The sequence below is a fragment of the Episyrphus balteatus genome, chromosome 1 (genome assembly GCF_945859705.1).
Source record: "Episyrphus balteatus chromosome 1, idEpiBalt1.1, whole genome shotgun sequence".
Classification (NCBI taxonomy): Eukaryota; Metazoa; Arthropoda; class Insecta; order Diptera; family Syrphidae; genus Episyrphus; species Episyrphus balteatus.
The window spans coordinates 2,575,685-2,591,215 of record NC_079134.1 but is presented as its reverse complement, the minus strand read 5'-3'; the positions used below and the strand labels follow the sequence as shown (position 1 = coordinate 2,591,215).

Below are 15,531 nucleotides of genomic sequence, written 5' to 3'. Positions count from 1 at the left end.
TCATACGCCACAGTGACCATCTAATTTCCATTTAAATAAATCAGTGAATAAATAATAAGCGAGTGCTCTCTTTAGCATTCTGACTGAGTCTTTAAAATTATATTAGATATGTTTTTTATGCTTTCTTTAAGTATGTGCAGTAGGAGTTATTACAAAAACAACATGCTGCTGCCAATAAAGTTTATTAGTCTTTTTTCGTGATTTAATTTTTTATTTTTTTTTTTTAACTGTATGTAATTCTTTAATTTTTTAAACATTATTACTTTAAGCTGCCATAGAACTTTTGTGTAGAAGCGATTACTTAAAGCTTATCAAAATTTTCATTTTAATTTTGCATAAACAATTTTTTTTTAAGTCTCAGACGATTTTCAAAAAAAAGCTAAAAATTGTTCTTTATATTGGAGAAATCAAATTCCAATCTTCTTTTGAGTTCTAAACCTTTTTATAAGTGTATTTAAATTTTCTTAAAAATAAAATTGAATAAATCTATTTTATAAACTTCTTTCGCACCCAGTCGTGCATTTTATTATTTATTAGCGCCATTTGTTTACGGAACAGCAAAGCACAGATCTAAAGTTTCTAGCACTTTTCAGCTTGTTGCGTTCAACAATAATTTTGAAAATTTTACTTTTGTACTCTTTCCAAAAAATCCTCTTTGGTTGTACACGGAGAAAAAAAGATATACAAAAATCAAATTAAGAAGATTTCTGCATGTTTTAATGTTTTTATTTCTTAAATTAAGAATAAAAATCGTCATAATTTCAATAGTTTCTGAAATATTGCGTTTCTTTTTTTTTAACGAACATTTTGTTCATTAATTTCGTCAGTGTAGAATTTTTGTCTCTCAAGGCATACTTGCTTCCGCACATTTTTCTTAAACACTATTATTAAATAGTAACCTGCACATCTTCACAATTTTCAAACCTAACAATATTGTTTTTCTGAATTATAACCTAATATTCATGCAAAGGAAAACAAATAAAGCACTTCAAATATGAACAGGAATTCACTGCAAAAATTCAATATTTTTACAAACAAATAGATTGAAAATAATTTGTCATCAAAAATGTTGCAATCGTTTTCGAAACTTTGAAAAAAAAATTTTTAACTGGGCTCATGTACAATGCTTAATCCGGCACTGGCTACGCTATCACAGTGTTGGTAAAATTACTTATACTGACTAACTGCTATTGCTCGTTCGCTGGTTCGATCCCGATCGACGACAACAACGACAAACACGACGACGACGATGAAGAAAAACAACGATGACGGCAACGGCAAGACAAGGCAAGGCAAAGCGATAGGTAAAGGCGAGGCGACTACAGTGCGGCAGAGGTAGAGGTGTGTGAGTGAGAGAGGGGGCAGCACAGGTCCGTGTAGAGTACACGGTGCGACGGACGTTTAGTTGTATCGTGGACTTTGTTAACATTGCGCGCGCATATACACAGAATCAACGACGCTCTCCAGAAAAATATATCCACAGCAGGCAGACTTTGGCGGCCCATCAGTGCGTGGCAACAATTAACATTAACAGAGCGTACTCATTTCCATATATAAAAGTATAATAATAACTGTGCACATTTAATTAGCGAGAGCTTTATTACAGTCAGCGCCGCAAAGAGCCGGCTCATTTTATAATTTTTTTTTATTTGTGTTTTTATTTTGACAATTCACAAGGCCTGTGTCGGGAGGATCGGGATCAGAGAACATTTCACACGCGACAACAAACTCCTCAAGATACCAACAAGATCAAGACTTGAACGACACGATAATAATACGATGACAAAAGTCAATAAATAGGGTGTTGTTTGCTTTGTTTAAGTATGCTTTCGTGTTGGTCTTCATAACAATTCATTCGTGGGATCATATATCGTGTGTTGTGTAGTTGTGTGTCGTGTTTATTGTTGTTTTTTTTTTGTTGTTGTTATTATTCTTCTTGTTGTTGTTGTTTTTATTGTTTGACTTGTGCTGCTGCTCTCTTATACACAGTGATCTTGTCTGACAGATGCAGATGAATTATTACTCTCCCAGATACATTTAGCTGTCAAATTGATACGAAACAAAAAACAACAAAACAAACACTTGTTGAATTAAAACAAACACTTGTAGATTTTTTCCTGATTTTGTGTGATTTTTTTTTTACAAAAACGAAACATTAATTCCCCTTCTTCAACATTCTCTTCAGTCTGACGCCGATCAACAAAAGTGATTTATGGTCGCGTGTCATCTGTGAATTTCATGTTCATATCGTCCGTCCTGTCCGTATACACTTTTTGTTCTTCGTTTTGTTTTGTTGTTGTTGTCTATGCGTAGGTGTGTAGTATTGGCATACAACTGAAGTTAACTCCAACTCTCAACTGCGGTATCCCACTGTGAGCGGAACATTATGGAGCAAATTGCCGTGAGCGATATGCAGCACCAGCAGAGCACAGCCAGCTTGGTTACGACCAGCAATGCAGGCTCAGCGGACTACAATTGCTTATCAATTGTGGGTGGAAAAATGCGCAATAACATGGGAAGTGCAGGCAGCAGTTCCCTCTCTTCGTCTTTGGTAGAAATCGGAGAACCTGTTGCCGTAAATGCCGGTGGCGTTGAAGCTAGTTCTGATTCGGATTCCCCTACAATGTATTCCTCGTCTTCATCGTCGAGAACCAATTCCAATTCAATGGCCAACAATGCGTCGAATGATCTGGCAGCAGCTGCTGCAGTTGTTCTCTCGCTGCAAGGAACGATGGTATCCAGTTTGCAGCAGGCAGCAATGCTGCCTGTCAATTCTCCAGCTGCAGCTGCCCTCAACTTGCAGGCACTGGAGTCGTATCTAGCTTTGCAACGCATCACTGGAAAGTCGGATGTGTTTCGCAATAGCAACCAGGAGCAGGCCAAGTCGGAGCTTACCAGCGATCTTGGCGACTGCGATGATCTCAATCTGCTCGAGTCCGATGAGCAGCTGTCATTTGAATCGACGATAGATGCAACAGCTGTTGACGGGTTGCAAGGACTCGACACAACATACAATAATCTAATGATAAATGCCACAACAAGCTCATCCTACAATCCATCGCATTCGGAAACTTTGCAGGCAGCGATGCTGCACGACAAGATGCTTCTCAATTCTTCACAGACGTCTGCTGCGTCGTCGTCGTCGTCCAGCTCGAAACGTTACCTGCCCTCTTCATCATCAACGTCATCTGTCAAAAGCCTGCCCAGTCTATCATCCTCCTCCGCATCGGCGTCATCTTCCACATCAACTGTCACAACAGCGGCGGCAACGCAGCAGACATCTGTTGCGTCTACATCAGGAACAGCGGTCATGGGCAACCAGCAGCAACGCTCAAAGAAACAATTCATATGCAAGTTCTGCAATAGACAATTCACAAAGTCCTACAATCTTCTCATCCACGAGCGCACCCACACCGATGAACGCCCCTATTCTTGTGATATTTGCGGCAAAGCCTTCCGCCGGCAGGATCACCTTAGAGACCACAGGTTTGTGCGATGATTATATGCAAATCCTTTGTTTGCTTTTTATTCTTGGTTTTTTTTTTAAATTTGTCTTTTCCCTTCTCTAACTCCCCCACATAAGCTTCCCCATTAATAAACCCCTGACAGCCGAATAATTACTGCCGCATAAATCACGCAAAGCCGTATCGTGTCGTCGTGTCAGATGATACGGCACTTGTTGCGCCTTTATCTCCAAACAAAATCGACACATTTATCAATTTGGGCACTCACATACAACAGACAGAGCCAGAACAAGGTCTTAACGTGCTTAATCTCCTCATTGTGTTCATTATTCCAACATGAGCTGTCGAAATTGAGATAGCACTGTTTGATTTTGACAATAGCTCACCAAAGTTGTTCTCTCTTCTGAAAGTTTTGTTCGTTTATTTGTTTGCTTTTGCTCTCTCTCGCTGGATGGTTGGAGCTGGTTCAGTTTGTGTTATCACGTTCGATGAATTACCGACGGCAAAACGAGTTCTCAAGATCTCCATAAATTTTAAGCTCATTATGGTTGGAAGAGATTGTGATGTGGGGACCGAAAAAATTAAACAAACGGCCTGCAAGCTGGTATATCTGCGCGGACCATTGGGACCTGAACCTAATAAATTGTCCGCCAGTTGTTTTGGGTCATTATGTCACCTTCGAGAAAAAGGCTTAATCCTTCTTAAATCATCATCACTGTTAGAGAATGCGCTAAGTAATCTGATTTTTTTCGTCGATTTTACCTGAAATCCTTCCTCCTTCTTTTCGAGAGAGAGAGAGGGAGATCGGTCCGAAATATGAGTCAGGCTTTGAAAAGAAGCTTCAGGTACAGCACCAGGTTCAGTCCATATTGATATGGGAAAGAGATATTTTATTTATGCTTTGGCATCCGTGGATAAAACCAATAAAAAATCCATGTGACCATTATAGTCCTCCTCTCAAAGAGGGCTTCCAGCATTTTTTGTGTTATTTTTTTGTTTTTGAGAAGAGTGAAAGAATCTATACGTGCGTCGCGTCGAGTTATCGTTATCCAGTGGTGGTGTGTCCAATAAATAAAAATAATAATTGTCATATAAAAATGTTTCCCAAAAAATTTAAGAATTCATAAGATGGGCCCAGGTCATAAATTTTCAAATGAAAACACCTACGAAGCATATATGGGGCGCCATCCGAGAGATGAGTTTTTTTCTACCCATTTTTTTTTTTGTTGTTCTTTTTTCTTTGAGGTTTTATAGAGTAGTACCTATAGCAGCCATCCCACAGGGGGACACACGCATATTGTTTGATTAGATGGGGCCTTCTTTTTTTTTTCATTTCGACGATCATAACTCGAAGAATTTATTGCATCTTGAAACCTGTTATGGCGACAAGTAAACTAACAAAAAAAATAAGTTTCTGGATTCTGGAACTTGCCACAACATAAATGAACGTTGAAGTAACTTTGGGAGACAATTCTAGGTATATTTTTTTTTTTTGCTAAATGACACCTCATCGGTTTGGATTTCATTATAGTACCTATGGAAATATGCAGAAATCAATTGAACAAGTTAAGGCTTTTAAGCAGTAGGAGCGCATCGAAATTAATTCATAAAATAAGTTAACGATTTAAATTGGATTCGATTTCGTGTTTTTTCTTTCTTTTTATTTGTGCAAAACAAATAAACATGTAGTCGTAATAACTTTCTGAAGGAGCTTTTACTTTAAATGGGTTCCAGCAGTTTTTGTTATTTTAAACTAAAAGACGTAATTATTGCTCTTTCCCCAAAAAACTCGATCTGATGTTAAACCGAATTTTTACAACCTTCAAAATGTTGTTTGAAAACCCTTTCTTATTTTGGGATTTTTTCGTGTGCAAATTCACTGCTTGTTTTTTTTACCAACACTATTTGGATAAAATATCTGTAACAGAAGTTTAAAATAATTATAGTATTTTGGTAGGTATCGTCCTGAATGATGTAATAATATAAGAATAATAATAATATTAGAATCTTTTTCATGATTAAATTAAATTTCTAGTTGATTGTACTACCAATCTGAACAACTGATTGTCTACAAATCCAGTAAGATTACTGGAGCTGTGCCGATAGGGTAGTTTAATATCGTCATTAATAGTGTCATTTTTTTGACGTAATAACGTCTTATAAATCGATGAACCACGGCAACGAAAAATTATTTTAAATAAATGCAAATTTTAATAATTTTATATTTTATTAGAATGCAATTTTATCAAATTCAAAAAAAAAATAAGTTTATACTACCAAATCAAATACGGTCAAAACGTTTTTAGAAATCGTTTTTAGAGATTATAACGTCTTTGTTTTTATTCTTAAATTTTGATATTCACTCTTATTTCTACTTTTATATTATTTCAATTAATTAAGCATGAGTGAAGCGTCATATAAAGGGTGAAATAATAAAAATAAAATATTTCAGATCATATAAAATTTATTTTGGGTTGTCATTTAAAAAAATTTACTTTAAGGTAAAAATGATAAAAAGAAGATTGCTTTTTTTTATGAAAACTGATTGGGTTCAAAATATTCTAGCTCTATTTTTATATGTCGTGCAGAGATGGTTGATTTTTTCACTTTTTTCATGAATAATGATTGTTTTCTATAAATTACTTGTATACTTTTTACGCATTGTAAAAAATTAACTATGGCTTTATTCTTTAGAAAAAATATTGAACTTTTTAATGGCGTAATTTTTTTGTAAGCTTTTCATATAAAAAAATTGATATAATGAGAAACGATAAAAAAGTTTTTTTTTTAATTTTGTCTTGTAAATTATGATAGGACTAAAAAAGTTATTCCGTTTTTCTACAAAACATACATATAAAAATATGTAAGGCTTTAATCATTAGCTTAAGTACTTTACTATAGGATTAATTATCTTATAATTTTGTTTACAAAAAAGTTGACAGATAAATAATTTTTAGAAAATTTTTTTTACAAAAGCATACAACCTGTTTTCTTTAGACGTTATCACGAAAAATCATCGTCCGTAAACCGGCTTTACAGACAACCACCTTTTTACTTCGAATTTTGTTATTCCGTTTTTCACACAAATATTTTTGATCATTTCACAATCCTTTAATTCGTTTTTATTAACTTCGTTACGAGAGATATTCGCTAAAATTTGTTTCATTAAGTGTTAATGGATGTTAGTAGCCTAAGCGCGTCAACTTTACATCCCATTAAAATCAAACTGAACTAAGGACAACTCAATTTCAAAGCGAAAATACAGGTAAACGAAGTAAACCATAACAAAATAAATATACGGAGTCATAAGAAAGCAAAGTATGAATTTGTCGAAATGAACTCATGAAGTCCTCACAAATTTTTAAATAAAACCTCCAATATTCTGTAAACTGTTTTCATTCTGCATGATTTCTATTTTGTTTTCTAATTAATTTAGCAAAGTAATGACATTTATTATTACTTAAATACTCCTCACATATTAATGACTTAAGACTTTTGAAATCATGACAGTCGTCTATAAGGAATACTCCAACGTAAACTGTAATACTTTCATGGTTAATTCAACGTTGAAAAAAGTATACATAATAAATTTACATAAATATTAAATTGTATATCTCTTCTATGGTTAAAATGGAAACTTGTTAGTTATTTTCAACGGAAAGATAATTTATTGGTAACAAACTTAAAGAACGAAGTTCAATCTTCAGGGTTTGCATATTTATTGATTTTTTAAGTCTTTAATTTATAAAAAAAAAAAATTTCTATGATTTAAGTATGTTTTTTTTAAATAGAAAACCACTTGAAGCCAACGTTTTCAACTTTTCATTTTAATATGTTTGTGTTTAGGCCCAAATCGTATCGATTTTCATTTGATACACCTAAAACGTTTTATTTTGGTCTGTTGTTTTTTCGCTCATTGAAGGAAAAGAATTGCTCAGGAGGCAATAAGACCTTTTAGGAACGAAATTTAGTGTCAATAAGATCTTAAGTCACAAAATGTAGTTTTTTTCAGAAAATGAGATAGAAGTTAGAGAAATCGATGCAAATATATAACTTTTTAAGTAATGGCCCGTTTATTTCTATATGAAAAAGTTGTCTCGAATTTATGTTTTTGATAAAAAATTAAAGAAAATAAAGAGATTATTCTTACTCAATAATAACTCGAAAAATGCTATTTTGTGACTTAAGGCCTTATTGTCTACAGCAAAGAATTAATTTTTGAGGAACGTTGCACGGCGCGGAAAAAACGCTTCTCGAAAAAAATGCACTTAAAGTTTTCGATCATAAAAAGTACAGTTTACTTTACCTACTATCTAAGGAATTTTGAGGCTTTATATAACGCTAAAACTACTGAAAATAGTTTATTCAGATGGAAAATTAATTTTTTAACCAAAAACAAAAATGCAAAAGAAAATAGTTCCAGAGCCAAATTTCGCACGGTTTTTAAATTTATCAACTACCTATAGAATCCAAAAATCAAAAAAATCTTATCCCTTGAGCGATCAATATACTACCTTAACATTTTCTAATCCGGGCCAAATTTGTCAGACCTTAACTAATTGTGATACACTTTGGCGCCAGAAGTCTAGGTTCGAATCCCTTTAAAAACAATTGTTTTCCATAATAGACAAAGCCACCAAGAGTCATGAAAATTTTTGTTTAGCTGTTCGAACTCATCGGTAAATTGTATGTTACTTCCATTGTTGCAAATTTATTTTATTTTATAAACTGTGCAACTTTGTCTTAAAATTGAGCCCATGAAAGTTGTGAAACTTGAAAATTAGCAATTCATCCAACTATAAACTGAACTTGTCTAAATTTCAACGCATACGATTTTGTGGTAGTAAGACATTTTTCATTTTCACGGAACAGTACTAAGCTTTGAGTAAACTGATGGGAACAAATGGGGAGGTGCTCTTGTAATTAAATACTAAAACAAATTATTTTACCCCCCTTACTTTCCCACTAAAACTGCAGAGAAAAAACTTAAAAATCTCCTTTGACTTGGATAAAGATTTTCCGTCGGCTAAAACAAGAAAATAAAAATCTCTTCAATTCTCGTAAATTAAAATAAAAAAAATAATCGTTTCACAATCTCTTCCTCGTTAAACATACAAAAATTGAATAGTTTTTTAAAAATCGAAGCCTTATCGACGAGCTATTGAATAAAGATGTAATTTCTGATCTTATCCTGAAATTTCAGGATTTTCTGAATCCTTGTGACAAATTCTTATCATTTCATGCTATTATCTTATCCATGTTTATAACATCTATATCGAAAAAATTGTTTTTAGTCTTTCATTTTTTTCTCACCTCCATTTTCTTCTTCTCTTTCCAGATATATCCACTCTAAGGAGAAACCATTCAAATGCACCGAATGCGGAAAGGGTTTCTGCCAATCACGCACTTTAGCTGTCCACAAAATTCTACACATGGAAGAATCCCCCCACAAATGTCCGGTATGCAATCGCAGCTTTAACCAGCGTTCAAATCTCAAAACACATCTTCTAACCCACACCAATATCAAGCCTTACAACTGCGGCTCCTGTGGCAAAGTATTCCGTAGGAATTGTGATCTCCGACGTCACAGTCTAACCCATAATCTGACATCGGGTGGTAATGGTGGTCTGGGTCTCAATGAATCCCAAGAGACGATCATTATCAGCAGCAGTGGTAGTGACAGAAATGTTGGCCTTGAACAGGAACACATTGTCGAATAGAACATCAACTCAACATCTATCGAATAATCTTGACAATTTACACTAAAATAGAAAGAAAAAATATATCTCTATCTCACTCTCTCAATATTGTGATCGTTCAATATGTCAAAACTTGGAATCATTTGCATTTGTATAACCTATTTCTAGGTAAAAAAGCTGACGCAGACTGTAAATAGTTTTTTTGTTTGTTTGTTTCCTTCTCGTTCTATCGCATTGTCTTAGAAAGAGATATAAGCTAAATGGAATTTTGCTACACAATAAAAAAGAAAAAAGGATGCTTTCTAAGAGCGCCCTCTAGATTAAGCTATTTAGATTATAAGTTAAACGAAAAAATATATATATAAATATGTTTACAGTTAAAAAAATGTTTGTCTGTTGTTTTTATTTTCGGTTCGGCTTTCGGGTGGCTTCTCATCTGTGTATCTATTTCAGAATTGGTTTTTCGTGGAAACAGGCCCAACAATGATCGTTCGATTCACTCTGAAATTCGATACTTTTTAAGCACGTGCCCGCATGTCCCTCTCTCTTATTTTGATGGGACACTGACTGGTACTAAAAAAAAAGGTGACTTAACAGAGAGTTGCATCGATCCATCTGAATAACCTGTCTCTGATGCCTGATGGAGCAGCTATAAGAGCAGCCGGCAAAGGAATCAAAACCTCATTCTTTATTTCGTCGTATGACTAATTTAATCGTATGTGGGGCCTACGTAATTGCGAATTCCCCAAGCTGAGCCGTCGGGATGGCAACGGTGGAAAACATGGGCTACAAATCTTTCTTCTAAGTGGTTGGTTCGAAGCAGAGCTTTTGAGGCCGCGACGACCGAACAAAGGAACCCTAATTTAAAAGTCGTGTTAGACGATTCGAAACGACCCATGCGTGGGTTGTATAAAGGTTGTATAGAGATGCGGTATGGTTACGGAAGAAGCTCTTGCTTGCACCTTAAAGAATATGTATAAATACGTCGTCAGAGAGCACATCGACAACATCAGTGTCTCTGATATCCGAAGCCCATAAATTCCCAAGCCATATAGTATACAAATATCACACAAGAAGCAATATAAATTGAGAGGGGATGTTGAGTGTGTGTGATGTCTCTTATCGGTTCTTGTCTTCTTCTTCGAAAAATTTCGACAAAAATTCCAAAGGTTTTTTTTTCCTGAATTTTTGTCGATTTTTTTTTTTTTTTTGCGTCCGATATAACACTTTTGCGGAAAGGTGTGTCCCGCATCCCGTTCCGGCCAAGCATGTTGTTACTAAGATAAAACTCAAAAGATATTTTTGAACCAAAACGAACCATATTTCCCAGTACTGAAGACTGGAGAGTGTAGATAATGTGTACCTTATTGGGGATGATGGGAAAAGCAAGCAAATGAGACAATTCGGGAAATTACATAAGAAACAACGACGTTTGTCAGCGAGTTGAGCTGAGACTCATTGTCGTCAGTGTCGGTGTCTTGTGTCATCTCTATGACATCTGACAATTAGCCGACAGTGTTTTTATCTATATCATCCGGTATATGCTCGTGCGAGGCGCACTATTTGTCCAAATCGAAAAGTATCTCACTATATGAGACAAGGTGGTGATATTTTCCAGAGGTGGAGTAGCAAAGTAATAGAGCCTTCACTTATCATCCACTTCAGGCTCCCAGAGAATGAACCTTGCTGTTTATTACTTTTGCCAAACTTGATGTTATTTTCCAAATAACTAAGTGGTACCTACTGCTCACCTCTGATACATTGGAAAATCAATGCAATCCACAACGTGTAACGAACCCAATTACCAACTTCAAAGTATGTATTAGTCATTTGAACTAAAAAATAGAAGGTGTGGAATGTAAAACTAAGATTTGTTGATTGAATAGGAACTCTAAATTCCACAGCCTTTAATAATGAAAGAACCTTGCAAAATACTTAATAGTTTGAGTGAAAATTTCAGCATAAAACAATCCTATTTTACACCATAAGAAGTCGTGATATGAATACCGAATTTGTCTGAAAATTGTTAGTGATTATGGAGATCAAATGATAAATTAAGATAATAGGGGCCATTTATGTTAAGGGAGCCAAAATCTTAGAAAACGAACCCGTTCCACAATATTTAACATAGATAGGAGATTCTATCCTATCCTTTTGAAATAGAATAAACACGTTCCACAATGTTCACTTTCCACAATATTTTACTAATTTTACGTTCCAGAAATTACTTCTTGGGAAATATTACGTGAAGGTTCTATGATCCATAATATTAAGTTGTGGAACGTATTTAGTTTTCATTCCGTGGGCCTAGGTTAGCTAGCCTCAAAATCTACTGTTCACTCGTGAAATGACAAGTGAAAAAATATGTTCTAACTTTTAGCCTATGAGGCAAAAAAAGAATAGAAGATGTGGAATTTAAATTTAACCCCACAGGTTTGCTATGAAGAGTTAATTTCCACTTGAAATTATTACGGAGCCTTGTTTTAATCTTTGTATGAACCCAAACGTATGATAATTTATTGTTTCAACTTTCAAAAATCTTCACATTCCAATAACATCGAATACGATCCACAATTTTTGTTTACGAAGATTGTTAGTGTCAGAACATTTTGGAATCTTCAAAAGTCCCATAATTCACGATGTAATTTCACGATGATATTATTGCTAAGGGCCCTCGGAACTTAAGGCCCCTTAAGTATATTACGCCACTGCAATTGCCCATCATCATCGCCATCATGGCTAGGTCATACTTTTTTCACACCACGTTATCTTTTGACGTTCAAATGAAGAAATGCTTAGGTCGTGCTTGCGCACCTTTGACTCCTTCTAATCGACGACGAGTCGAGGCAAACCCAAAAAAAAGAAGGCAAAAGATAAAGGCAGGCAGGGCTTCCTGCGCCTTCGGCTAAAGTCAGCCAGAGCGATGAGAAAATTATGATAGTTCAATATTTGTATTTGACTAACAATTATGGCTCTCGAGTGTCTATATCTAGGCTTGAAGAATGCCGCATACAAACTGTCATCATCATCCGTGTCGGTGGAAATACACGACCGACACGGTTGGCAATGACGATTATACGTTACAACGAATGCCGCTCGTCGTAGGGCTAATTTGGGGTAATTTGATGTTTGAATTTGGAAATTTCTTGGAAAATCCCTCGCCTGGCAAAGGATAGGAGCTATGAGAATCTTCTCTTCTCAATTATTATTTAGCGCGCTGCTAAATGGGCTAAATGGAGCGTTTTATATTGCTCTCTCTGGCCGCCCGATGATATGTGAGTCATTAAGCTTGTAAATATAGAAGAAGGCATATAAATATGAATGTGTACATTCTGGCTATATGATATGATGATGATGATGGGCCCTTTGACGGATGGTCGTGAGGTATGATCTCTTTGAAGCACAGCTAGTCCGAGCGCGAGTCATTAAAATTTTATTACCAGGTGAGATATGACACAAACAACAACTAGAGTAGGGGTATTGGTACACAGTATAAGCAAGGTATCTTATCTAGATTGTTGCCTTACACGACTGATAAGGATGTGACAAGCTATTGAAGTGGTGCCTTTGCTGAAAGGTGCGGCAGCCGTGTTGATTAACCGAACTGGGAAACAATCAACATCAAAGCTAATTACCCCGCCAATTTGTTATAGAAATGTTTGATTGAATATCTTCAAAAGTTGTTGCCGTTTTCGGTTTGAAAGTAATAATTAGGTTTCTTTTTTTTTTTGCTGAATTGCTGACAAAAACTTGTGTTTTCTTAGAATATGAGTTGTTTGAGTTTGTGTTTCCATATTTAGTTTTTTTTTTGTTGATAGTTTGGTAGAAGGATTATCAGCAAAGCTACTCGTTTTCACAGAGGGGTGAGATTAATTTAATTAGACATGTATTACAGCATTCCGAATTCCATATTTATTCAACCCCTAATCTGATGGGAAACTTCTTACAAAACACTTACAGCACAACCCCTCTTTTGTTCATAAGGGTGATTGTTATTTTTTTTTTTTTTAAAACGATGCAGGTATTATGATGTTGATACCCAATTATCTCTGCAAGAGTTTGCATATTTTAAATAGTTTTTCCTGACACGCCTCTTTTTTGTTTTCTAAAAAAAAAAATCAAAGAACTGGTAATTTATTCTTTGGAAATGACGATGATGATTGCCCGTTTTGGTTTAACTTAATAGGACGAATAAAATGTCAGATTAGAGACCGATCTGAAGTGATGATAAGCGGAAAATCTCCTCCGCTGATGATCATCAAGCATAGAATTTGGAATTTTTATTTTTTTTTTATTTGAAGCCCAGAAGTGGTTGGCATCTGTTGTTGTCATGCAATGGATGTATGATGGTTTTTTTTTTTTTAAAGTACAGAAGTAATTATTGTTCTTTTTTATAAAATGATTTTAAAAGGCGGATGGAAAGAAATATATTATAATTACTATCACTATCGATGTGATGTCCAGCGATGGGTAAGTAAAATAAAAACCCAATCAGAATGCGTAATGCATTTAGGGATTAGGTGGAATTTTGTGTCTTCTTTTTAATATGAAGAATTTAATTTTAAAAATTCTATTCAATAGAATATTTTTTATTGAAATAAAAAAAATTAACCATGAATGGAAGAATGAAAATTATGGGTGTTGCTCCAACTCGTGTTGCCGAATCAAGCTACTTTTTAGCCAAAACCAAACCAAAAAATGCAAATGCATAATGCCCAAATAAAAATAGATAAAGCCTCAACCCGCAACACCGACGCATCGCGACGCAAGAGAGTCGTGAAGTGAAATTTTTCAAACTCATTTTTTGACAGTTTTTCCGGCCACAAAATTAAAAATAATGATGCAGAAAGCTTATTTTTTGGTTTAGAAATCAGTTTTTGTAGTTTTTTTTACAAAAAAAAAAAAAAAAATAGGGCTATAAAGAAATAAACAATTTTTACTTTTGCAAATTTTCCACTTTGTAGGTCATTGTAATTTAGGGTTAATGCAAATAAAATTATTCTCAAAAAAAGAGTTTGATTGTTTACAATAGGTCTTTTCCACACCCAGTTTGAGACTTCCTAATTTAGTTAAATTTGGTTATTTTTGGTCTGAGTTCGTTCAAAATCTCAAAAATTGTGCATTCGAAGAAGAGAGAGCACTTATGAGAGAATGAAAAATTTCTCCACCCTGACAAAAATTTCTCTGGGCATAAAAATGAGGTCTGTATCTGTTAATTTGTAATTCTTTTAATATAAAATATTTTAAAACTTAAATGGAACATGTCAAACATGACAATAACCAAACAACCAGACCCTCTCTCCCAGCACATAACTTATCAAGAAGGACCTCGCAAAACCTGCCTCCCGGAGCCTCGTAATGATAAGGCCGCCGCTGAAAGGTGGACAGAATAAGAATAGTCAAGCCGTATTTCTACAATGTTTATACTTACTTAAAAAGAATTTTCACTTTTAATATTCATCCCCAATTTTTTTAAGATTACACACAATACTGAGACACCAACAAAATTACAAGTTACTATCAGTCCACCATTTTATATTAAAAATGCACCAAAGTGAATTTCCTAAAAAAAATTGTACTAGTTTAGTTTATGCAAAAATGTTGGGAAAAACTTTTCTTACATAAATTTAAAAGCTAAAAAAAAATGCATGAGTTTAGCACCAAGACCCAAGCTGAAAATGATATTTATTTAAAAGCTAACATTAGTAATAGGTGAACTTTGACTTACAAATTGAATCAATTTACCTACGTGGCATAGTGGCCCATTTAGACAAAAGTGCTTGCAATATTCATTTTTCGGGTGGGTCGATAATGAAAAACTTTTAGATCACTGGATTCACAAATGGTTGGAGCTCGAGTATTCGAAAAAAAATTTCAATTTGGGTTATTGGTGTGCCTTATAGAGCCTTATTTTTTTTCTCAGCTTTGAGTGTTAAAACTAGGAAGAGAATTAAAAAAAAAAATTTAAAAATTTATTTTTTAATTGTTTAATTTAATGTTTTTTGAAACACTGTTTTTTGCACACTTTTTCGACTTCAAATTGCATAGAAAAAAATATTCCTACGTAATCAAACCAAGCTCAGCTGATTCAAAATCCTTATATATTTCTTAGTAAAAATCCAAAAGCTCAGCTGCGTCATTTTGCATCCAACTGAGCTAGAGCGATTTGATTTGAAAAGGTCAGTCATTTTTTCGACATTTTTTTTCATGTGTGAAAATAAAATCTTGGAAAATTAGAGTTCTTTGTTTTGAAATGCAGTTAAATTTGGAGAGTATACTAAGAAAACAGCAGAGCTTCTAAAAAAAAGTATCCTGAAAAACTACTCACGCCTACTCTTCACAAAATAATGGTCCATAGTCAAAATATC

General features: G+C 34.5%; 1 protein-coding gene across 1 annotated transcript; it reads left to right on the top strand.

Moving 5' to 3' along the window:
• The first annotated feature begins 1,103 nt into the window (after positions 1-1,103).
• LOC129906373 (protein sister of odd and bowel) lies at positions 1,104-9,521 on the top strand. Its single transcript, XM_055982116.1, has 2 exons — positions 1,104-3,486; positions 8,803-9,521. The coding sequence occupies exons 1-2, from the start codon at positions 2,387-2,389 to the stop codon at positions 9,182-9,184; spliced, it is 1,482 nt and encodes a 493-aa protein (XP_055838091.1). The 5' UTR covers positions 1,104-2,386; the 3' UTR covers positions 9,185-9,521.
• Positions 9,522-15,531: the final 6,010 nt, after the last annotated feature.